Source organism: Giraffa tippelskirchi, chromosome 10 (genome assembly GCF_054371585.1).
Source record: "Giraffa tippelskirchi isolate mGirTip1 chromosome 10, T2T-mGirTip1v1.2.pri, whole genome shotgun sequence".
Classification (NCBI taxonomy): domain Eukaryota; kingdom Metazoa; phylum Chordata; class Mammalia; order Artiodactyla; family Giraffidae; genus Giraffa; species Giraffa tippelskirchi.
The window spans coordinates 8297384-8321307 of NC_137284.1; the positions used below are offsets into that span (position 1 = coordinate 8297384).

Sequence of the window (23924 nt, forward strand, 5' to 3'; positions counted from 1 at the left end):
TTCCTTATCTGCAAAACAGGCATAACATCTCCCTCACAGGGAGGAGGGGGATGCCGCATCTCCCCTGCACGTGCTGTGACTGTCAGCACCCCTTCTCCCAAGGGTCACTTCCAGGCCCATCTACTTCCTGCCTATTGCTGAGAGCCCAGGTGCTCTGATGTTGGGCAGGTTTTGAGCTGCCCACCTGCACCCCTAGCAGGTCTATCCTCTGATAACGGAATCAACTGCCTGTGTGGCCAAGAGCAGCCTTGGCGGAAGATGCTGGGTGCTTGGGTCATATCAGGCTACAGGAAGAGGGGGCAGGGGAGGCTTCCTGAAGCAGAGGCCTGAGCCTCTATGAAGGGAGGACAAGAAGAGCCCAGGAGGGAGAAAAGTAACCGGAGTAAGAGGTAGGGGAAGCAAAGTGAGAGCCCAGGGCAGAGGGCAGAGAGGCGGGAAAGCCTGGAGGAGGCCAGAGGGCCTCTGATGTTAGGTTACTGGCAAGACCTCCAAGTAGTTCCTGGGCAAAGACGTCTCAAAACCCTTTGTTGGGGGCCTGACCCACAATGTCCACAAGCCCATTTTATAGATGAGAAAACTGAGGCTCCAGAAAAAGCAGAACCAGATCTAGGGGCCCAGAATCCTCTCCAGTACTGCCCCACCCCAAACCACACTGCACACAGGGTCCCTGAAATCCACGTTTATTCACATAAAAAAAAATCCCCAAAGGAAAGAGAAAGAATGTGACTTCCCGGAGCTTGAAGGCTCCACCCACTGTTCCCTGGGGAAGTGAGGGAGACAACTCCCACTCTAGGGTGTGGGTGTCATGGGGGTGAGGCCCTTTTGACCCAGAGTGACCCACCCAGCACCTTCCCTAGGACTGAGGGCAGGAAGGAGGGGCTGGGGACTAATGGGGCCCAAGGGTGGTAAAAGGAGGGAGTTAGTGTGGGGTGCTCGCCCTGGTTTAAAAAAATAAAATTTCTAAAGATAAAAAGTTTAAAAAAAAAAAAAGAGCATTTAGTGTCTTAGCCTCCTGCCCTCCTCCCAGCGCCCACCCTGGCCTGGTGGCCACCTCTTGCTCAGCCAGTTCAGAGCTTTGTAGTCTCCTCCTGGCTCTCTGAGTCAGCGCCAGGCAGGTGCCCGCTGCTCCCAGGCGCGTGACCGTTGCTGGCACAGGCGACCAGATGCCCGTCCCCTAGTCCCTCCGGTGTCTCGCCCAGCAGGCTCCAGCGGATCTCCTGGGGCAGCCTCTCCCGCTGCTCCTGACACTCCTGGGCCAGCTGGGCCAGCAGCTGCAGGAGGAGCAGCGTCAGAGAGGCCAGGCTAGGCTACCCTGTGCTCTGCCCACCTGCCACCTGCCTGCCCCTCACCTACGGCCTCACCTTGGGCTCCTCTTCCGCCAGCTGTTGGAGGATCTGCTGCTGCCCGGCCACAAGGCGTTCCTGCCGCTGCTTCTGGGCCTCCTCCAGCTGTGTGTGCGGGGGTACAAGGGCTCACACAAGGGTCTCTAAGGGAGGGGCCCGGGCCCTGGGGCTCTGTGTGGGCATAGAAGTCAGGCAGACCCTCTTTCTAAGCAAGGAGGTGAAGGTTCCTGGGGCTGTGTGACCAGGGTCCTGAGATGACTCGTAACAGCAAATGTTCCAGATCCACAGGGAAAGGATCTGGAAGTCCCTCTAGGGCGATGGAACACCAGGTTGGCACCCAGGGTACCAGTTTGGGATGACCGAAGGAACAGGGGTGGGCTAGGGTGGCACCTGAGCTTCACTCACCCGACGGATGGAGTTGACTGACTCAGTGATGTGCCGACGGTTAATCTCTGTCAGTTCCCTGCACGGGAGCAAGGAGGATGGGCTCAGCGCCCAGGGACCCGCCCAGCCTGCCCAGCACGCAACTGGCTCCCAGCCCCGATGCCCTTACGCCTCCTTCTTATGTTTCTCCCTGGTCTTGGCCTCTGAGATACTGTTGTGGCGTTTCCTGTCCAGGATTTTCTGCAGTTCCTTCTTCTCCCTGGAGGAGCCAGTGGGAGAAGAGGCAGGGTCAGTGGCAGGACAGGGGTATGTGTGTGTGTGTGTCTGTGTGTGTGTGTGTGTCTACCCACCTCGTGGCACCAGGGAGTACCCCCCTCTCCGTGCGCGCACGTGTGTGTGTGTGTGTGTGTGTGAGCAGGACAGGGGTGTGTGTGTGTGTGTGTGTGTGTCTGCCCACCTCATGGCACCAAGGAGTACCCTATTCTCCGTGCGCGCACTTGTGTGTGTCTGTGTGTGTGCGTGCGTGCAGGACAGGGGTGTCTGTGTGTCTCTGTGTGTGTGTGTCTGCCCACCTTGTGGCACCAGGGAGTACCCCCCTCTCCGTGCGCGCATGTGTGTGTGTGTGTGTGTGTGTGTGTGTGTGTGTGTGTGTGCAGGTCAGGGGTGTGTGTGTGTGTGTCTGACCACCTCGTGGCACCAGGGAGTACCCCCCTCTCCGTGCGCGGACATGTGTGTGTCTGTGTGTGTGCGCGCACAGGAGAGGTATGTGTGTGTGTGTCTGTGTCTGCCCACCTCATGGCACCAGGGAGTATCCCCTTCTCCACCCACGAGATCCCCGGCCTTCACCTCTCGTTTATCTCCTTCAGTTTCTTCAACTGAGTCATGTGAGCGTCCAGGACAACCTCCCTGAGCCTCAGCTGAGCCTACAGACAGGGGTGGCCGACAGGTGACCCTGGGCTGTGACAGCCCTGTCCCAGAGGCAGGCTCTCCCCGCCCCCCACCACATGCCACCCCCCTCACCTGCTGCAGGTGCTCCAGCCTCCGCTCCGCCTCTGTGTCCACCTGGGCCTCCCTCAGCTCCAGCAGACATTGCACCTGTTTCTTCTGGAACTCCTGATACCTGCTCACCTCTTCCTCTTCTGCCCTCTCGTCCTCCCCGCCTCTGTGGGGAGAAACCCTCTGGGTAATACTCAGGTCCTCACATGGACCTGGGCCAGGAGGGCAGGGGGTCAGGGCAGATGCCTGCAGGCAGTGACAGATACCAGCCCGGAGAGGTGGGATCAGTTATGCCAAGGAGGAGGCCCGTTAGCTCCATGCAAATGTTAGGAGCCTGTCTGGGCAACAGTCCCTGGAAACACACTCTTATGGGGACTTCAAAAAAGGTATCTCTCCTGGTGGAAAGGGGCTTCCCTTGTGGCTCAGCTGGTAAAGAATCCACCTGCAATGTGGGAGACCTGGGTTGGGAAGATCCCCTGGAGAAGGGAAAGGCTACCCACTCCCGTATTCTGGCCTGGAGAATTCCATGGGCTGTATAGCCCATGGGGTCGCAAAGAGGGTGGGACCCAGAGTCCTCTGTCTTCCTTGCACCAAACCTCCTTCCTGGGGGTCAAAAGGCAGCCCTGGGCCATCCGTCCATGCCCACCTAGTGCAGAAACCCTCATATTCACATCCATGCACAAAGCACACGGGCAGGCGGGACACTCACAGGACCCCGGGCCGCTGTCGGCACCTGCTCCCCGCGCGGGCCTGGGACAGGTTGTCGAGCAACCGGCGCGTGAGGGCAACAGCCTTCCGCTGATGTTTCTTGTACAGCTCCCGGAAGTCTCGCTCTTGCCGGCTCCGGAGCTTCACCAGGGCCTTGTGGCCTCGGAGCTCGTCCAGTGGGGCCGGGGCCACCTCTGTGGACAGCAAAGGCGGGCTGGGCTGGTCTGGGGCAGACCACCCCTGCCGAGCACCGGTTCCCTCCAGGAGTAGCCCTGCGCCCAGGACAGGCCTGCCCCCTACCTGAGAGGATGCTGGCGATTAGATCATCGCGCTGACCTGGAAAACAGAGGCAGGGCTGTGAGAAGCTGGAGAAGCGCAGAGCTATTCCCCCCTCTCCGCCTAGCCCCAGGCCTCCCTTACCTGGGCTGCTGATGGAGGAGCTGATGGAGGAGCTGGTAGGGGACGTGGCGGGGCCTGGGGGCCGGCGCGGGGAGGCGTCCAGTGGGCTGGGCGTGGGGTGTGGGTTCAGTTGGTACCCCAGCTGCTGAGACTGGGTCTCCTGGCTCGTTTCCGGGCCAGCCTGAGCCTGAGAGGGCAGGGTGGAGAAAGTAGAATGTTCTATGCTCATTCCAGAAATGCTTCTCTCTCCAGACCCTTCTTTTATTTTTTAAAATATTTTGGGGGGAGGGAGCCACACCATGAGGCTTGTGTAGAACCTTAGTTCCCCAACCAGGTATCGAACCTGGGCCCTCGGCAGTGCAAGTGCAGAGTCCTAACCACTGGACCACCAGCTAATTCCCCCTCTCTAGACCCTTTGGTCCTTCACAACCTGCCTAAGTCCGTGGCCCTGGACTCCTCTCATCTGTCATGTGGGGCTGTTAGAATAACTCCATGAGAACAGGACACGCATTTCTAACCCCCTTTTGCACGTGGGGCATGGGGAAGAGAACGTGAGATCGAGTCTCTAGGATGTCAGGCCTCACTGCATATGGTTAGGAACTTCTAGATTGTTCTGGAAAGCGCTGGCCCAGCCCCAAGTTCCCTCCTGTCTCTGAGTCCCCCTCCACCCTTGTCCACAGCTGCTCATCTTCCTCGATGCTTAGCTCCTGATTAAATCAATGAAGGAAGTGACCGCAGAGGGGGCACTAATCTCTCCCGCTAATAACTCCAGGCAGCCGGCTCTCTTCCCTGCTGCCGCAGGCCCCCAGGGGACCGGGCCTAGATGTGCGGCAAGCCTCTGCTCCTGACCCCTCCCCGCAGAAGCCACGGCCAGTTTCATGGCTCCCAGGACCACGCTTGAAAAGCTTTTAGGGCTTCCAACTACTCTGGTGAAGCGGCTGAACTCTGCACCCTGGCTTTGAGCCTGCCGGCAGCCAGAAGAATTCTAGCCCTGGACAGTCCTGAAGGCCTTTCTCATGCAGAAGGGATTTCCATCTCCTTAAAATGTGCGGAGTAACCCCAGGCAGCTGAGCCTTCTGAACGAGAGAGCCCAGAAGCCCCAGCCGTGCAGTGTGGTGGAAGGGCCCTGGAGGCAGACCCCAGGCCTGGAGGGACAGTGTGGGTGAACCCACGAAGCTGGCGTCGGCAGCAATCAGGGAACAGGCCCCTCGGGGAGAAGAGTCCTACTACCAGCTGGGACTGGCATGGGCGGTGCAGACGGAGGAGAGCGGAGAAGGCTGCAGGGTGCTTCCCCACCAGGGCTGGGCCCAGGGGTCAGCTCTGACCACTCCCCCACCCTGACCCCCAGGGTCCAGGTGAGCCTGAGCCCTGCTGCTTCCTGCCTGTCAAGAGCACAGGCAGACAGACCCCTCCAGGCATCACTATGCCTGCCCCTGACCTGCCCTGGCTCACCTCGCTCTCCCCAATGAGGGCGGCCAGCTGCTTGGCCCTCTGGTCCATCAGGCTGACATGCTTGATGGGGTTGATCAGGGCCTCTGCATAGTCTGGGGGTGGAGGGGCAGAGGGCAAGAGTCTCAGAGACAGAACCCCCAGGCCCACACCCTCCCCAGCTCTGGTCTCACGCAGGGACCACAAAACCACCCTCAGATCTGTTTACCACCCACCTGGGGCCACCAGTCCCAGCTACTCCCAGGCCCTGGTGGTGTCCTTGTCCCCACCCTGCCTGGCCTGCCCTGCCCCGCCCCAGCCCCCTGAGGCTCACCCTGGTGGTCATCGGGGATGTAGTCGGAGGCCTCGGTGTAGATGAGCAGGGCTGGCAGGCACAGAGGCTGGTTGGCCTCGTTCCGCAAGCAGATGTAGTGGTACCCTGGGAGGGCGGGAGGGCAAAGGGGCTGAGCACAGGTCCCCACAAACTGTGACCCCCAAACTGCCCAGAGCCCAAATGGCCTCACCTGAGCGGATGGCAGAGACAGGCAGAATCCGGTGCCCCACGAACTTGCCCCCCTCCTCAAAGGCTGCAATGCGCAGTGAAGCCAGCGTGGGCAGCACCACCTGAGGGCCCAGACTGGTCTGAGCCACAGCTGACCACGGTCACTAAAGCCACCACCCAGAGTGGGCCCCTGGACCATGTGACCCGACCACAGACCATCAGTCACCATCGCCACTGAGCCAATGGTGGACCTGCACCTCCGCAGCCTGGCCAGAGGTGGCCAGCGTCCCCCAGAGCCCTGAGTCCAGAGCACAGGCAGACAGACCCCTCTGAGCATCTTATGGCGGGATGGGTCTGGTCACTGCCGGCTTAGCACCTAGAGCAAGCCATGCATCTGAGACTGAGGCTGCATCCTCGGGGGGCCCATCCATCTTGGAGGCAGGGAGAAGCTGGGGTGAGCTTGCAGCAAGTCCCTCCTGCCTGGGAGAGGGGGTGGGCTGTGCCCCCGGGGGGGTACGGGACCTCTTGACATCTCAGCTTCCTGTCCCCCGATCCTGACCCCACAGAGGGCAGGGAGCTCCAGCCTGATGCGGGGACACGCAGGACCTGGGGTGACAGGCCTAGCCTCGAGTCCCTCCACACCCCCGCCTCAGACCCCCGACCACATGGTGCTCCTGTTCCCCCACCAAGGGAGCCCGGCAGGTCTGGGGCTCACCTTGGGGAAGTCAAAGGGCTCCTCATCCCACACGGGGTTGAACGAGTTCCCCTGCGAGGTCCGTGTGCGGTACTTGCGCCGCGTGTCAACAGGGAGCCCGAACATGTCCACCTCCACGTAGATGCCCACCTTCCTGTCAGACAGGAACTGCCCCGAGATCACCTGGGGAGCCAGGAGGGTGAGGAGGCTGCTCAGAAGTCCCGCCCCTGGGACACCCTGGCCCCGCGCCCTTCCCAGTCCCACCTTGACCCGCACGGCATTGGCCACGATGCCGTCCACGATGACTTCAGTGAAGGGGTCAAAGGACTTGTCCGGCCGCCGCATGAACTCAGGCTTGAGTAGGTAGCCGCTGCGCCCATTGTACTCAAACACGCCTGCGTTGAGCTGCATCGGCACATCTATGGGAGCGACATGAGGAGGGCAAAGGTCAGCAGGTGGAGCAGGGTCAGGGGTCAGGAAGGACACTGCCATGCAGTGCAGTGGGGGGACCAGGGGTCATTCAGGTCAGATCAGATGGCATCCAGGATTCAGACTCTGAGAAGACTGGACAAGGGGCCGGGTCTAGCATCAGCCAAGGTCAGAGGTTAGGGTCAGCCAAGGTCTCGGTTGGATTTGGGGATCTGGGATTTAGAGTCAGAGGTCTCTGCAGTCAAGATTCACAAGGCAGCATTTAGTAAGGCTAGGGGCCAGAGGTCAAAGGGCAGTGCTCACCCAGGGTCTGGAAGTTGAGCGCAACAAGCTGGCAGCCCACATTCCAGAAGAGCTGGGGCATGTAGTTGGACGAGTCCACGCGAGTGCCCTTGGGGTAGATGCGGCTGAGCTGCTGCTTGTTGTATCTGAGGTTGACAGTCAGGGACCACAGGCAGGTACTGGCCCCGCGTTCAGCCTTGAGCCCAGTGCTCCAGGCCCATCCTCGGCTCCTGTGAACCCACCTCCTGGCCTTGGCTCAAGCTGCCCCTCAGTCCCTCACTTCCCAGCCTAGGCCCTGTGCAGTCTCCCAGGCCCACTCCCAACCCAGACAGGGGTGCTCAAGAGTCAGGAGTGGTAGAACCACCTGAGCCAGCCTCCCAGTGAGCAGCCCCACCCTGGCCCGCCAGACTGCCAGCATGGAAGGATACTCCACAAACTCCATGGGGCTCTTGGTCAGTTGCTCCATGGCCTTGGTCTCCACGAAGGATGACATCTCGAAGCACTTGTTCCTCTCTGGGGGGTGGAGGTGGGAGGGGATCAGGCCCGGCAGAGCCGGACTGCCTCCCATTCCCCCACCTCTTACCCCACTCACTTCGAGCAGCCTCGAAGGACTTGAACTTGACAGGCTCGATGTAGTTGACGAGTGTGGACATTTCCTCAGTGGCGTTGACCTCACTGCTGGCGGTGCCCTGTGGCCCCCAATCGCAGGGTTCAGCCCACTTGGGAAGTGAAGGCATGCCGCCGCCCCCTCATCCCGCTCGCAGGCCTGACCTCATCTGTGGTCGGCTTTTTGGGGTCCGTCTGTTCCTCCTCTTCCTCGTCCTCTTCCTCATCCTCCCGGTAGGCAGATCCAAGAGTATCAGGGCCCCGCTGCAAACCCTCCTCCCCCAGAGACTTCCGAGGCTCCAGGTTGGGCTTCTCAAGGCCCACCTCCTCCCCATTGCTCAGGCCTGGGCAGCTGTCAGAGCTGGGGGACCCTGCAGAGGACAAGGCCATGGGGTCAGGGGTCAGGGCACACAGTTGCTCAGGAGCCAGGAAGGGTTGGGCCCGGGGGGTGCAGAGCTGCCTCACAGAGTCCAGGGGTACTCTCAGCGCAGCATGGCTGGGGAGAGCGGGGAGGTCAGGAGTTGAATGGGATCAAACCCAGTGGTAGTGTAGAGGGGTCAAAGGTCAGGGTGCAGATATAACTCCAGGGAGATGTAACTCAGGGAGATAGGTAGGGTGGATCAGAAGGGTGAGAACTGAGATACAACAGCCTTGACAGTGGGGGTAGAGGATGACAAGGTGGGGTTCCAAGACAGGGGTCAGTTAGGGCCACACCCCATGAGGGGGCTTAGGGAGATGAGCAGTCAGGGGTCAGATGGAAGAGGGACCTCAATAAAGCGATAGGTCCAGAGTGAGCTGAAATGAGGACCCACTGGGAGGGTACACTCAGAAGGGGTCTCAGGAGAGAGATAGTCCACTGAGGTCAGACGTCTGAGTCACAACCCGGTTGAGGGGGAACACCTCTGTGAGGTGCTAGCTGGAGGTTGAGACCGAAGGGTCAGGAGGTGGATGGAACTACATCCCACTGTGGTCAGGGGTCAGAGGTCCCATACTCAGCTGACAGGCGGCGAGCGGCTCGGTGAGGGGGAGGTCAGGTTGGGAGCAGAAGGCACGTCCCCATGGAGGGCTGGGCTCAGGGAAGTGGGGGCTTAGGGTCGGGACTGGGGTCGGAGGTCAGGCCAGGATCTCACCGAGCTGGGGCGAGGAGGGCTCGGTGGTGGCGGAGCTCTCGCTCAGGGCCGAGTTGCTCTGCTCCAGCGGCCGCTTGCGCACGGAGCTGTCGGGGACGCCGCTGCTGAGTCGGTGCCGCTTCTTGTTCTTCACCAGGATGCGGCCCATCAGGTCCTGGGGGCTGGGCAGGGGGATGCCTGGTGCCAGCTAGTGGGCACAGACAAGTCAGCATTTGCTAGGCGCCCTCACCCCCACGCCCTGCCCCGGCTCTGAGCCCCATACCGGGTACTTGTCCAGGGGGTCGATGAGCAGTGCGTCCCCAAAGATGGAGCGGCAGTACTCAGCCATCTTGGCCTGCTGTTTCGCCCTGTGGGGCCAAGGTCAGAGGTCAGAGGTTCCTGCGGTGCAGCTGAAGTCCCCAGAGCAGGTTAGAGGCTGGCAAGATCACCAAAAGGGTCGCCCTCTCCCAGGGTCAGAGGTCACAGGAGCAATCCAACAGTGCCATGGTGAGGTGGCTGTCCCTGGGTCAACAGGGACGCCCCCTGGCCAGGATCAGGGTCCCACTCACGAGTCCACGTGGTTCTCAAAGGAGAGGATGACGGGGTAGGGTGAGGTCTTGAAGGCGGTCTCCGCGATGGCCTCGAGCACGTCTCTCAGTGGCACCTCCGTGGTCATGGTGAAGCCATGCGTGATGAACGGCTCCTCCTCAGGCGGCCGCCCCTTCCACACGTCCAGCTCCACACAGCGGCAGCCCCACAACAGCGCCTGCCGGTACATCTCCACCGACGAGGTTCCGGCCAGCTGCCCCGCTGGGGGTGAGGCCCCATCACCACTCAGTGCCCAGCCAGCCTGGCTCCTCGCCCTCCTCCCCAGGCCTGCGCTGAACTGGGTGGGGCCGTGCTGGGGACGCAGAGCCCCGGTGATGGCCTGGCCTGGGCTCGCTTTGTCTGGCCAGCTGCTGATCACTCCTTGATTCATTGTGGATTCGGCATCACTTCTCCTCAAAGCCCCAAAGCCAGGCAGAGTCAGCATCCACTGGCACTGGTTGACGGGTGGGGCCTCCACCTCCAGGTCTCACCCTCTGTCAGATGAACTCCCATCACCCCCATCCCCCCGGCCTGAACTGGGAGTTGTCCCCAACACCCCCAAGGTCCCCCACTTCCCTTTCTTCCCTTCACGGTGGCTGCCCTGGAACAGCCTCTGTCACCTCCTCCTGGGGACAGTAGGCCCCTCCCCACCTCCCATCCAATCTCTGCGGAGCACCGGGCGTCGTCCTTCTAAAAACATACCAGGTCACATCACCTCCCCCTGCTCAACACCTTGCAAGAAGCCCTCCCATTCACTCAGGATCAGTGCAAATTCCTTCCATTCTTCCAGGGTCCCTCTCATAATACCTGCCCCAACTCCAGCCCCACCCCACCCCTTGGCCTCCTTTCAGCTTAAGAGCACCAGGTGGTCTTCAGTTCCAGCTCTCCGCCCCCCTCAACATACACAGGCTGTCCTTCACAGGGCAGGTGCAGGCCTCAGCCCTTCCCCTGGGGAAGCCTCCTGGACCACTGGGGAAACCCATGCAGAGAAGCCCACTCCCCAGGACAGGCTTGCTATTTCTGGCTTACTTCCCCAGCATGGGCCACCCCAAAGGGAGGGAGGCAGTCTAAGGACCAGAGGGCAGAGGTCACGCTAGGATGGGCATGCTCACCCGTGAGATAGGTGTTGTGCGAGGAATTGATGAAGTAGGCGCTGAGCGGCTGGGTCATGTCTGCGCTCAGATCCAAGGCCTCAAGTGGCAGAATGCCGTTCTCTTCACCTCCCAGGTAGCGGCTGAAGCCCTCCATGGACATCTGGTCTGGGGGGCAGGGTGGGGTCAGCAGGGTCAGCGGGGGCCCTCCTGCCTCGCCCCCAGCTCCCACGCTGGCTCACCTCGCTCTAGGAACTGCTTGTTGGGCTCGTACTTCTCAATGAGCAGCCGTGCCTGGGAGGGCCGCAGAGGCGGGTACAGCACTTCGTTGAGCCGCGGGTCCCGCTGCTTCTGGTTGATGAAATCCATGAGCTGCTCCAGCGTCAGGTAAGGTTTACCCTTGGCACCTCTGGAGGGAGCAGGACGCCGGGTTAGGCTGGAGCCTCACCAGCCCCTGCTTCAAACCCTCACCTGGGGAGGAGTCGGAAGGTCGGTGCCTAGCTCCAGGACCCTCTGATGGGGACGTGGGCCAGTCTCAGCCCCTCTGGGCCTCAGTTTCCCCATCCACTCTCCTGACCAGTTGGTGCCAGTGCGGGTATCAGTAAGGGCTTTGGAAGCCACCAAGGGCTTGGCCCACCACACCGTGCCTGCCTGCAGCTCCTGGGCCCAACCTCAGCTTCAGCATCACCCACAACACCTCCTGCTGTCTCAGGAGCATCCCCGGCCAAGAAGGGTCAGCACAGAACTGTCCACAGCAGAGCCCCAGGCAGCCCTGAGCACAGCCACAGCCCAGCACGCAGAGATCCCCAAGAGCTCCACCTCCCCTCCCGGGACTGGAAGGGACGCCGCCGCCAGCAGAGGCCAGACGCAGCACATGGGGGGCCGGTGGGCAGGTCGGCCCTGCTCACATCTCTAGCAGGATCTTGTCGATGTCCGGCCGCAGACACAGCTTGTTCAGGAACCGCTCGAAGATTTCCAAGGAAAACTCGTCAGGCCGGATGGACTCGCTCTAGGAGCCAGGAGTGGAGATTGAGAACCCAGGGACAGCCAGCCCTCAAAGAGCAGGCGCCCACTGTGACACTCCCCCTAACCCGTCCCCAGCCCCCTCACTCGGTTGAAATTGAGGCCACAGGATTCCAGCGCAGTTTCTACCCGCTTCTTGTCTGCTGAGAACATCTTCAGGATGCTGAGCAGATGGGAGGAGTTAGGGTCAGTGGGGCAAAGGTCATCAAGGTCAGAACAGCAGAGGAGATGCTAAGGAGGGAAAGGGGTGCTCACTTCTTGACTGGAATCCGTCCATCCTGGTTTACCTGCAGCTTCAGCTTCGTGTATCTGGGGAGACAGGTGGGAGGGTCACGCCCTGGGACAACAGCCACCTGAACCCCACCATGCACTCCTAACCCCCCGCTTCCCCAGGGCAGGCCCAGGGCTCACGCTTTGCGCAAGAAGGTGTTCCGGGAGGCGTTCTGAGCCAGGATGTTCATAGCCAACTTGAAGAGCTCCTCGGACCAGACCTGAGGGGTCAGGATCCAGGGGCAGGGGTTGAGTGGGGGACAGAGGGGCTGACTCAGCCACTGTCGGATACACAGGAAATGCTTAAAAACCGCTTTGTCAGAGGATGATTAGAAAAAGGGGCAGAGGACAGCCTAGTACACAGCAGGTGCCTACTAAGTGATGGCTGACTCAGCAAGTGAGGCAGTAGCGCCCCCAGGCCCAGCCATCGATCCCGGCCCACCTTGGCTGTATCGTCCTGCACGGCCATGAAGTTCAAGAATGTCGTATTCACCGGGTCGGGCCCGGCCACCACTGTCATCAGCTTCTCCTCCAACCGGGCATCAGGGCCCCCAAAGCCCAACACCTCCCGGATCTTGGGGTCCTGAGTAGGTGAGAACCAAAGGTGAAGAGGGCTGTCCCCCTCCCCCATTACCTCACTCCCATCCATTACCTGGACCCCCATCACTCACCTTGGGCAGGCGGGCGTAACGGCCCGTCCTTGTGTCCCTGATGGAACTGATGTCCAGTGTGTCCACCTCCTGGGGAAACCAGATGCCAGGGTGGGTCTGAGAGGCTCCAGGTGAAAGCTGGGAGCCCCAAGCTGCTCCCCACCCGGGCCAGGGAGTGCTCACCCCCTGCTGTAGCCCCAGCCTTAGCCCCCACCCTCAGCACTTCCTGTCCAGGGAACTGTGGGAGAGGTCAGGCAGCAGCGGGGCTGCACCCTCAAGGGGGTGGTTTCGGAGGATCTGGGGTGGGGGGCCCCAGACCCAGGCAAGCTGTGCCAGCACTCCCCTCACCATGTTGGGTCCCGTCCAGTACAGGAAGAAGCCATTGGAGTCCACACGCAGGGTTACCAGGTTCCGACTGGAGGCCTCCTGGGGATGAGACGGATGGCAGGGGTCAGGGAGTGAGGGCTGCTGCCCAGGTTTGGTCCCTGGATCCCCAGGCCCATCCACTCCAATCTTTCTGCCAGTGAGCGAAGATGACAGCTCAGCCAGGCCACAGGTCCTTCGTGGCTCCTTGCAGTCCTCAGGACAAAGCTGAGTTCCTAGGCCCCTCCCAGCCCCACCTCCTTCTTGCCCTAAGACTGTCACATGGACCACTAACTATCCATTCCCCATCTCCAGGTTCTGCATCATTGTTCCTGTGCCGGGATATCTTCCTTTCTTTCTCTAGCCATGAAATCTGATCTGCCTCCTTGGAGAGGCCTCCCCAGACCCCAACCCTGGGCTATTTCCTCGTAAGGTCTGAGAGGTCCCTGGTGGCTGAAGCCCCCACAGCCCCCTTGGGAATATTCATGGAATGAAAGAAGAGGGTTTGGAAGCCTGACCCTCATGGTCCTCTGTGTCCCTCAGGTCCCCAGGACAACCAGCCACCCCTTACATCGGCTTCAAAGCCCATTACCCCCCACTGTGCATCCCACTGGAGTCCCACAGCTTCGAGGCTCACCCCACCCATCTTACAGCACAGACTAAGTCCCCTTGGAAAGGTACTCATCCTGCCCTCAGGCCCAGACAGTGAATTCAGCCCTCACTCAAACAGCCCTGGCTGGTGGGAGGGCAGAAAAAGGGTGCATTGGCTCCATTTCCGAGAAGAGCCACCCTGTGTGACTCAGGACCAGCAGCGGTGGGGAACGGGTGGTGTCATCAGAGGTTCAGACTCAGCCAGGGCCCAAGTGACCAAGCAGCCACAGGCAGAACTCTCCTGTGGTAGTTGTTTAGTTGCTCAGTGGTGTCCGACTCTTTGCGACCCCATGGACTGTAGCCTCTCAGGCTCCTCTGTCTGTGGGGTTTTCCAGCCCAGAATGCTGGAGTGGGTTGCCATTTCCTTCTCCAGGAGATCTTCCTGACCCAGGGATCGAACTCGCATCTCCTGCATTAGCAGGATTCTTTACCACTGAGCCACGAGGGAAGCCCCAGGCCAACAGAAGACCCTGCCTCACCCTGGCGTCACTCCCAAGTTACTGCTCACCAGTGGTCAATACAACAGCTCACCCTCCCTCTGCATGCCAGGTACAGGTCTAAGCACTCGCTATGTAGGAGTTCACTTAGTTCTCTTAATATCCTATGAGGTTTGCGCTACTGTTCTTCCCATTTTACATTTGAGAAGACTGAGGCACAGAGAGACTATGCAGCTCTCCTAAGGTCAAGAAAAGGAGCCAAGATGTGCATGCAGCCAGTATGGCTCCAGGGCTTCCCTGGGAGCTCAGACTATAAAGAATCTGCCTGAATGCAGGAGAGCCAGGTTCGATCCCTGGGTCCGGGAGATCCCCTGGAGGAGGAAACAGCAACCCACGCCAGTATTCTTGCCTGGAGAATTCCACGGACAGATGAGCCTGGTGGGCTACAGTCCATGGGCTCACAGAGAGTCGGGCATGACTGAGCGACTACCACTACTAGTGTGGTTCCAGAGGCTTTCCTGGTGGCTCAGCGGTAAAGAATCCACCTGCTAATGCAGGAAATGTGGGTTTAATCCCTGGATCGGGAAGATTCCCTGGAGGAGGAAAGGGCAAAGCGCTCCAGTATTCCTGCCTGGGAAATCCCTTGCCTGGCAGGCTACAGTCCATGGAGGGTCCGATAAGACAGAGCAATCGAACAACAATAACAAGTATGGCTCCCGAGTCCCACGGTTTGGGAATCCAGGAACCAGGACCTCTGCCAGACTCCCAGCTGCTGGCCTCAGCCGCCACCCCACCATGGGGCCTGGGATTAATCTCTGTTCTCCAGACTCAGTTTCCATTTGCTGGAGGATGGGGACTGCACTAGCCCCGCCCATGTCAGGCTTTGCTTAGGAAAGATGGGAGACTGAGCTGGAGGCAGAGGGGAAGGCAGCTTGGGAACTGTTGGGGTGCTTGGGCCTCCCCACCTCACTGGGCTGACACCTACCCTCAGCCCTTCTCTAAGATTACCAACCCTGCCCTGGGGCTCAGGAGCCCCCAGTAGTGTGAAGAGGGGGTAGTTCTGTGGGCACTGCCTCCAGGGCCTCCCTCTAACCCTCAGCAGGGGCCCGGTCGTCAAAGGCAGCCGGAGCCCCAGCCTCTCAGGCCCCAAGTCCTTGTCGGCAACCCCCACCCCACCCCCAGGGCCCTCTCCCTGTTCCCACTTCCTTATTTGGGTTTATCACACTGGAAGGAAAAGGAGAAACTTTTCCCTTCAAGCCGGCCTGGGGGGAGGGGTCTGCCCTAGTCCCAGGGGCTCCGGGGCACCCTCTAGGGCACACCTGTTACCTCAGGCCACGCCCCCAGCCCCTCCCCCAGCTCCCACGCCTACCCGCCCCACCCAGCCGGAAAGGAGCCGGGAGTCTTCCAGGCCTCCGGCCTGGCTGAGAAGGAGCAGCAAGGAAGCTCTGGCCCGCGAGGAGGGGCCCAGGGGGCAGGGGAAGGGGCGCTGCGGAAACGAGCGTGAGGGGCAGGACCCGTCGCCGAGCCGCAGGTGGGAGCAGGGCCTCGGGGATGCATCAGGGGCAGGTCAAATAAAGGGGGGCCAGGATTTATTGGGGTTCAAAGTCCCGGTGCTAAGGAGTGGTGAGCAAAGTTCCCCTGAGGTGGAGGAACTTGGGGGGCAAAGTCTCCATATGGGTTGACTTGGTACTCCCACCAGAGCGGGGAGCTGGGCTGGGATCCAGAAGCAGGGCAAAGGGGTGCCAGCCAGAACAGGGTGAAAAAGTGATGAATGGAGAAGAATGTTCAAACTAGGGTACGGGGAAGAGCAGGGTCCCAGAGGCACCAGGTCAGAATGGGGGTACGCTAAGCCAGAGTGGGGGCCATGGTTCTTGAGCCAGACCGTCCAGTGCCGGGCAGGGGTCTGGTGACCAGGCCAGGGTTGGGGGAACGAGAATTAGACGGGCAGGGAGAGGTGAGAAGGACGAGTGAAAAAGCGGGGGCTAGGTTTATTGGGGTTCGAAATCTCCGAGCCAAGGAATAAATGTCAAATTTTCTGCAGATGAGGGACTGGACTGGCTGGTGGGGGACAAAGTCTTCCTTACGGGGACGATTGGGGACTCAAGTTTCCGGAGCGCAGCCAGGCTGGGATGGGGGTGGCGCGGTGATCAGGGCCAGTCTGGGCCGGGGGTCCCCGGTGTCTGGCGGAGCAAGCGTGACGGAGTCCCCGGATCTGGGCGGAGCAGGGGGCCCTTGCACTCACCTCGTCCCATTTGATGAACTTACTCCCGCGCCGCAGGGTCTCCACGACGGTGGGCGGCTCCAGCTGCAGCGCGTGGACGCCGGGCCTGGCGCCCGCCATAGCCGGGCCAGGGGCGGGTCGGGGACCCGCGGAGCCCCGACGGGGACCCGACGGCGCCGCTGTTCCCTCCGCGCGCTCCCGCACGGCCCGCTCCGGCCCGGCGGCGTCTGCGCCCGCCCGCCCGCCAGTCTGTCCCGGACAGACCAGAGAATCGGCGGGGCCTGGCCGGGGCGGGGCGGGGGCGGGGCCAGGGCGGGACCGCCCCCTCCAAGGGCGTCCGGCCGGCCCGCCTCGCGCCGGCTCCCCCTGGCGGCCGGGGTGGCGACTGCAGCCAGAGGAGGGATGGGACCGGGGCGCGCCTGGACTGGGCGTTTCGCTGGGGGAACTCAGCTGAACCGGCCCGGGGTGGAGGGAGGGCGCTTAGGGATTTGGGTGCAGCTAGGGGGACTGGGTGTAGAGGGCGCTGCTGAAGACCGGCCCTGGGGTCAGCTCACTGAGGTTTCTGAGGAGCAGGGGCGGGGGTATTAGCGGAGAGCAATACTTGGGCCTGGGGGAGAAGAGACCTGCCTTCCACCCCACTCCTGCAGCATTTAGCTGAGTGCTGGAAAAGCCACTCCCACCCCCCCTCTCTGCCCTCACATCGCCTCACCCCCTTCTGCAGCAGCTCGTTCCCCCTCCCTGGGAGCAATTAGCAAGCTAATGGGCCTCCCGCCGCAGGCGCCCTCCCCCCGTCCCTAGCCCGGGGAGGCCCGGCGCCTGCCGCCTCCATTGAGGACCCAAGCACCCTGGCTTTGTAGAGCGAGCCCTGGAACAGCGCCCTTCTTGTTCCGCAGAACCCACCCCCCACCCCACCCCCCAGCTCAGCCTGGAACCTGTCCCTGTGGGGCTCCCGACTGCAAACTGAGAAGGGGACAGCTGGTCGTTTTGCCTGGAGGGGTCAGAAGCCTCCTGGGTGTCCGCGAACTAGGAGGGTTGAGGAGGGGCTCTGCCACGCCTGGCCCACAGCAGGTGCCCTGAAATCTGCTGCGTGCCAAGGACCGGAGCTGGAAGGCGCAAGAGCACTGAGATGGGTGGGGGCTGTAGCCCCTCCCGCAGGGCTTGGCTGGGGGGGCTCCTGCCTGGGGGCCCCTGTGGGAGCCCCCCCAATACAGAGGCAGTGGCAGCAGCAGGTTTAAAGTAGAACTCATCCAGAGGGGCCAGCCAAGTCACCTAGAAACCCAGAAAGAGACAGAGCTGTTTCTGGGGGAGGAGGGGTAAGTCAAGGAGGAGGCAGCCCTACAGGCTGCCTTTGCCCCAGGCTCTCAGACCCCCAAGGGGAACCCTGCCTGGCACTGGCCATCCTCAAAATCCCCACCTTGTTGAGCACCAACTCTAACCTAACAGATCTCCTCGCCTTTGGCTGAGGCCCTGTGGGTGTGATTATTATCTCTACTTGAGGCCCACAGAGGGGAAAGGACTTGCCTAAGGTCACACAGCTTGGTAAGAGGATTGCAGCCCTCTGTCTTGAAGGCCAGCTTCTGTCCTGTCTTTATTCCTTGTCCTTGAAGAGACAAAGAAAGCGGGACCCGACTTGTGATCCTTGTCCTCTCTCACCAGAGCAATAGAGCCGTACCCCTCAGAGACTCGAGTTCCCTGGTGGCTCAGACAGTAAAGCGTCTGCCTACAATGTGGGAGACCAGGGTTCGATTCCTGGGTCAGGAATATCCCCTGGAGAAGGAAATGGCAACCCACTCCAATATTCTTGCCTGGAAAATGCCATGGACGGGGGAACCTGGTAGGCTACAGTCCATGGGGTCGCAAAGAGTCGGACATGACTGAGCAACTTCACTTCCTCAGAGACTCAGGGACCACGAGGTCTCATTGGGTAGCCATGCAGGGTAGAGATGGGCCTCTGCTGCCCCTAGCTTGGGTGCAGGTCTACTGGCCAAACCTAGTCTTTGTACCTCCGTCACCTTGTCCAGAAGTTGGAGGTTGTCAGAGGATGAAATAGGCAAATGGGTATAAGATGACCCCTGGGTACTGGATATCTAAGACAGCTGGATATCTAAGGAAAGGAGAGCAGGCTGTGGAGATGCCAGGGAGGAGGGAGGAAAGGACATGGGTCAGCTCTGGGCCAAGGGGCCTGCCAGCCAGTACCAGGGCCAGCAGGGCCTGGAACCGTGGCCTGAGCTTAGGGGTAGAAGCTCTAAGCAGCAGCTCCTTAAAAAACAAGATGGGAGTCTGTTTCCTGGGCCTGAGGCCCTCCTCGCCCAGCCCACCGTGTCTCCCGAGGCCAGAGCAACCCCCATTAGAGGGCTCCTTCCTCCTTGTACATTTTCTTCCTGCCTTGGTAATGGTAATAGGGTTTCTCGGCAAGCTGTAATGGTGGAAGGAACGCAGCCTTTCCGGCCTCTACCCTTGATTGAGGGAGCGGTCTCAGCCACAGGACCCTCCCTAGGGCCTCTGCTTTAGGAGGCACTGAAAGCGGCCTAAGCTGCTCTCTGGGGGATGGGGGCCAGGACCCCAGGAGAGGTGGGGCTGGGGAGGTTACAGCCTGAGGCTGGAAGGATGAGGAGCAGCGCAGGGACAGGTTCAGACAGGAGGCTAAGGACTGGGATATGGTCTTGGAGCACCGACCTCAGCCTCAAATCACCAGAAGTCAGCAGAATCAGCCCCTTTGAAGAGGCTCAGGGTAGCTAAGTGACTGGCCCAGGGCCTCTCAGCCTAGGGCAGAGGCAGGATTTGGACCCAGTTCTTCCACTCCAAGGTTTTGTGCTAGGCAGTCAAGCCTCCAAGGCAGCTGCAGGCCATCATGGCCGTCTACACTAACACAGAGTAGGTGGCCATGGAGAGGGACTGGACAGATAGGGGAGTCAGCCTGAGGAATCTGAGAGTGTCCTGGGGATGGCACAGAAAATGTGGAGAGAGGGATTCAGAAAGAGCGTCCCTGGCTCTGTCTTCCCTGTTCAGCCTAGAGACCCCTCAGGGGACACCATGAAATTTGGAAATGACAGGAGGGCCTTCACACCAGCCTTCAGGGGAGGAGGGACAGGAAGATCACTGCTCAGGGTCATAGCATGTGGAGGGACAGAGCTGGGACTGGTCCCCAAGTCTTCACCACCTATAGGTTTCATTCCCACAGTGAACTACGATATAGCCTCCCTCTTAGCTGAAGCCTCCCCCTGACCCATCCACCCACCCCTCCTAGGCCTGAATCAGTGCTCCAGTTCAGAAAGAGCAAACCCACCCCGGTGGGGTGAGGTGGGGCATGGTGGGGAATTTGGACTTGGTAAATTGCTTTTCCCATCAGGCCAAGCTCAGAGTCAGAAGCCAGGCTGGGGATGGGACTCTCTTAGGAAGGGTGGGTCCTGCCTAAACCACAGGAGAAGGGTCAGCCCTTCCCTGGCCTCCGAGGCTGGCTGAAGAGAGGCTAAGGCCCGAGGGGGGCTGAGGAGGGAGAAGGTATCAGCCCATCACTGAGCCACGTGAGTCATGTGCCCCTGGCTCAGGCCTTTCAGGGAGAAGCGCACCTAGCAGGAATCCCACCACAACCATCACCACACACACCCCTCTCAGCCACTGTGTTCTCCTTGCTTATACTCTCCAACCTGAAGGTAAGCCTGAAGTCCTGGGTTTCGGTGTGTCTGCAGCATCACACCAGCTGTATGAATCTGAGCCAGTGTCAACGTCTGTCTGAACCCCATCTGCTGCAGAGGGTGTCTCTGGCATCCAGAGGGGCTGGGACTTAGTGTCTCTAGGACCTGGAGACTGCTTGGGACTGCAGAGGGTGAGCCTGTCCTCTGTGGTCTGTAGAAGCATTTGAAACAGAGTTGCACAACCTTGTGTGGCCGTAGGAGCAGTGACTTTGTGTCAGGGGGCCTGCGTAGACAAGCTGAGCTCCATTGCTATCTGGGTGTGTGACCTAACCTCTGTGGTGCAATCACTGAAACTTCCATGTCCTTTCATATTTAATCTTTGCCACAACCTTCGGAGGAAATGGAGGCACACAGGAAGCCTTTCATTTGGTCATTTTTTCAACCAATTAAACACCGACTATGAGTCTGACCTAGGTACTGAGAGTTCAGCAAGACAGTTAATTTGCTAGATCCATGTGGTTTGAGGCTGAGCGGGTCCACTCAACCATGGGTATCAGCAGTAAACAAGGGCCAGACAGGTCTCAGCCTCACAGAGCTCATAGTTGAGAAACGCAAGACGGACAGTGAACCAGTGAATGAGAGACACTATCTAAAAATATAAAAACTCAAACCGGCTGCGGGAACAAGGCACAGGGTCTGCTTAAGAGAGGTGGGCCAGGTAAGACGCCTGGGAGATCTGGAGGACAGAGGAAACCGTAGGGCTGGGATCTACCGGAGAGCAGTGAGTTGCCCTCGCGCTGGAACCGACTATGTGGAACTCGTATTAGGGTCAGCAGTTATTATTATCTTTATTATCCTGAGTACTGGCTCCTCCACTTCCCAGTTCTTTAAGCCTCAGTTTGCACACACAAGAGAGTGCGGGGTGCGGAGGACCGCGCCCTGTGGAGACCAGCCCTACGAGGGCGCTCCTAACAAGTATCCCCCGCCCGGGCTCCGCTGCGGGGGAGGGGCAGCCATGCGGGACAGGACTCTGTGAACTACATTTCCCACAATCCCTTCCTCAACCGCCATCTTGGCCGGTGGGCGGTGGCTGCCCGGGGTCTGGCACTTCAGGCCGCTCGGCCGGCTCAGCTCACCCCCAACCTAGGCCTCCATCATGGGGTGCGCGGAACCCCAACGAGGGGTGCGCCCATTGACCTGGGCAGCGCCTGTCCGTCTTCTCCACCCCTCCACCCCCAGGAGCCCGGTCCACGTGTCTGTCAGCGCGAAGACGCCTCTTGTCCCCCGCTGGCCGAGGGCCGGAGGACCCAGAAGGGAGGGGGTTGGCGCTCCCAGGCCTCCTCCTCGGGCCTCTGTCCTGTATACAGTGCCCACTCCCCTCCATTCTCAGGTGGCCCCTGTTTTTGCTCCAATGAGGACAGAACACTAGTTTCCCCATTGGAGCGCAAATCCTCGCACCGGGCGCTTAGAACGCCTGGGTGTAGGGCAGGAAGGTTAAAAGGGAGAGGGGACAGCTAGGCCCAAACCTCTGAGGACTAGATCCTCCCCTAGCCCCTGTCCGGGGGCGGGGTAGGGGTGAGGGGCAAGCTGCAGGACTGGCCCTTTAAGGGGGTGTGGTCGGGGGGCGGGGGAAGCGATCCAGACAGAGAAAGCGGCTTCGGCTGCGGCGGCTCGGGCGGCGGCCGCGGGGGACAAAGGGCGGGCGGATCAGTGGGGAGGGGGCGGGGCGCGGCCAGGCCAGGCCCGGGGGCTCCGCATGCTGCAGCTGCCCCCGGGCACCCCCGCCGCCGCCCTCGCCGCGGAGCCGCGCGGAGCCGAGCTCACGAGCTAACCCGAGCCAGCGGCCCGGAGCCAGCCGGCGGGCGTCCGGGAGGCGGCGGCGCAGGGAGGGGCCCGACGCGCGCACGTGGCCCCGGCGGCCGCCATGGCGGACAGCGGCCCCGCGGGGGGCGCGGCGTTGGCAGCCCCGGCCCCCGGACCGGGGAGTGGCGGCCCAGGGCCCCGCGTCTACTTTCAGAGCCCCCCTGGGGCTGCAGGCGAGGGCCCGGGCGGCGCGGACGACGAGGGCCCAGTGAGGCGCCAAGGGAAGGTCACGGTCAAGTACGACCGCAAGGAGCTACGGAAGCGCCTCAACCTGGAGGAGTGGATCCTGGAGCAGCTCACTCGCCTCTACGACTGCCAGGTGTGTCCCCCACCCTGCGCCGACACCCTACAACCGGTTCCGATTCGGGCCTCCTGGAAACCGCACCTTGAGCCCGCCTGTCACCCGGAGTCAGTGGGCACCCCGCTTAAGCGCGCTCCCCTGCTCTCTGTACTCCCCGCCCCCAATGTATGCTCTTTCTTGTCTGACCTAAGTCACTTCTATCTTATTCTCTGCCTTGGACAGGAGACCTGGGGCTAGTCTAGGCTGACTGGGGAAGGAGAGTTACCTATCGCTTGCTAGCCTAGACCAGTTTAAGGCACTAGCCAACCCAGTTGTTGGGGTTTCTGTGTCTTGCCTGTTTCTAATGGGCTAATCTGGAGTCCATCTTGGCATGGGGGGCAAGCTAGCCCACTCTCTGGGTTCTGGTTCTCCACCCTGTGACTCCTTCCTTGCTCAAGTGGTGACTCAGGCCCCAGGGGCCAGGGTGGAGGAGTGGGCTTGCCCTGTGCTGCCTACCCTAGCCCAGCCCTGGAATGCAGTTGGCTCTGGACAGGAGAGATGCTTCCTGGGGGAGGAGGGGTGGCATGCACCCCCTCCCTCGGCAAAGCATGGGCTCTTTGTTTCCCCTTTACCAGGCCTGGGTCCTTCCCACTGACCCCTCACCCTTCACTTCCTCCCCACTCCTGGGAAGCTGTGACAGGTGTTTGGGGGAGGGGAAGGGGGCCGTGATGAGTTGGGGCAGCTGGCCCCATCTGTGCTCTGGTTGACATGGGGGGCTCGGAAGTTGGGGAGACACATCTGCAGGGTTCCCAGCCTAGGATCCCCAGCCCTAGCTGTCTGGCACCCAGGGTGCCCAACTGGCAAGGACAGGAAGCTCCCCCCCACACTGGGCAGTCTGCCTTGGCACAGGCCTGATCTGTTTTCTTTCTCGGAGCAGCTGCCGCTGTCTGCTGGGCAAAGAGGGCTGGCTCCCGTCTGCCGTAGGGCAGGGGCCTCAGCCAGAGCCCCTCTCACACCCTCTCTCCCAACTCAGGCCCTTGTCTCTCCCTCCTCCCCCACCCCTACCCCAGGAAGAGGAGATCCCAGAGCTGGAAATCGACGTGGATGAACTCCTGGACATGGAGAGCGATGATACCCGGGCTGCCAGGGTCAAGGTAAGAGGGGCTGGAGGGCAGCAGGGCCAGGTCAGGGGAGCAGGGGCTAGAGGGCTGCTGGGAGGCAGTCTGCTTGTTGTTGGGTAGGCAAGCCTGTGGAGCCAGGCCTTCCTTGATCTGCGGCAGTCAGTTCTGTGATCTTCTTGGGCGCAGCTTCGGCCTCCACCAAATGGGGCCAGTGGTACTTGCTGAGCTGTTCAGTAGCCATGGCATCTCCAGTGCCTTGGAAGAGGGTACTGGTGAACTCTAGGTTCGTGTTCTTGAGACTCACAGTTATCCTTTCCCCCCATGCCCCAAAAGGAGCTGCTGGTTGACTGTTACAAACCCACTGAGGTAAGGAAGTGGTTTCCCCAGAGGATGGGGTGAGGAGCCTGGGGTCCTGTCCTCATGGGGTCTGGTCTCCTTAATGTCCTCCCTCCCTCCAGGCCTTCATCTCTGGCCTGCTGGACAAGATCCGGGGCATGCAGAAGCTGAGCACACCCCAGAAGAAGTAAGGGTCCTCGACCCAGCTGAACGGTGGCTCCACAGGACAATCGCTGCCCCCCGACCTCGTAGCAACAGCAATACCAGGGGGCCCTGCGGCCAGGCCTGGTGCCACGAGCAGGGCTCCCCGTGCCCCTGGCCCAGGGGCCTCTTCCCTGACCCCTCAGTTTTCCATTTTTGGGGTTTTTTATTATTATTAAACTGATGGGACTTTTTGTGTTTTTATATTGACTGCGGCGCGGGCCCTTTAATAAAGCTAGGATATGCCTTTGGTGCAGTTCACAGGCTCGCCTGGTCTCTTTTAGGGGGGACACACTGCTCTCCAACTGCTGCCA

The 23924-nt window shown here is 60.8% G+C and overlaps 2 protein-coding genes across 4 annotated transcripts; one reads left to right on the forward strand and one right to left on the reverse strand.

The window, feature by feature from the left end:
• Nucleotides 1–664: 664 nt before the first annotated feature.
• On the reverse strand, nt 665–16430 carry PLCB3 (phospholipase C beta 3). Of its 3 annotated transcripts, none has more exons than XM_081532659.1 (31): nt 16196–16430; nt 12851–12928; nt 12524–12592; nt 12295–12435; nt 11994–12073; nt 11838–11891; nt 11670–11745; nt 11468–11568; nt 10802–10968; nt 10581–10727; nt 9450–9690; nt 9164–9248; nt 8902–9088; nt 7937–8142; nt 7758–7854; nt 7594–7678; nt 7187–7311; nt 6719–6873; nt 6476–6637; nt 5783–5882; nt 5593–5697; nt 5283–5374; nt 3852–4017; nt 3732–3767; nt 3433–3625; nt 2748–2889; nt 2574–2650; nt 1897–1986; nt 1749–1806; nt 1362–1448; nt 665–1271 (listed from the first exon to the last, which is right to left on the reverse strand). In XM_081532659.1, exons 1-31 carry the CDS (start codon nt 16292–16294, stop codon nt 1068–1070), a joined length of 3705 nt encoding a protein of 1234 aa, XP_081388785.1. In that variant the 5' UTR covers nt 16295–16430; the 3' UTR covers nt 665–1067. The 3 variants fall into 3 exon arrangements, with proteins under 3 accessions (XP_081388785.1, XP_081388788.1, XP_081388787.1); XM_081532662.1 differs by having other exon boundaries at nt 10802–11002; nt 11434–11568; XM_081532661.1 differs by lacking the exons at nt 12524–12592; nt 12851–12928 and having other exon boundaries at nt 12295–12381.
• A 5019-nt stretch (nt 16431–21449) lies between these two features.
• On the forward strand, nt 21450–23871 carry PPP1R14B (protein phosphatase 1 regulatory inhibitor subunit 14B). The gene is given in 6 exon segments (XM_081532703.1): nt 21450–21599; nt 21602–21708; nt 21710–21991; nt 23023–23106; nt 23407–23439; nt 23532–23871. Coding segments are annotated over 6 exon segments (609 nt in total). The 5' UTR covers nt 21450–21565; the 3' UTR covers nt 23601–23871.
• Nucleotides 23872–23924: the final 53 nt, after the last annotated feature.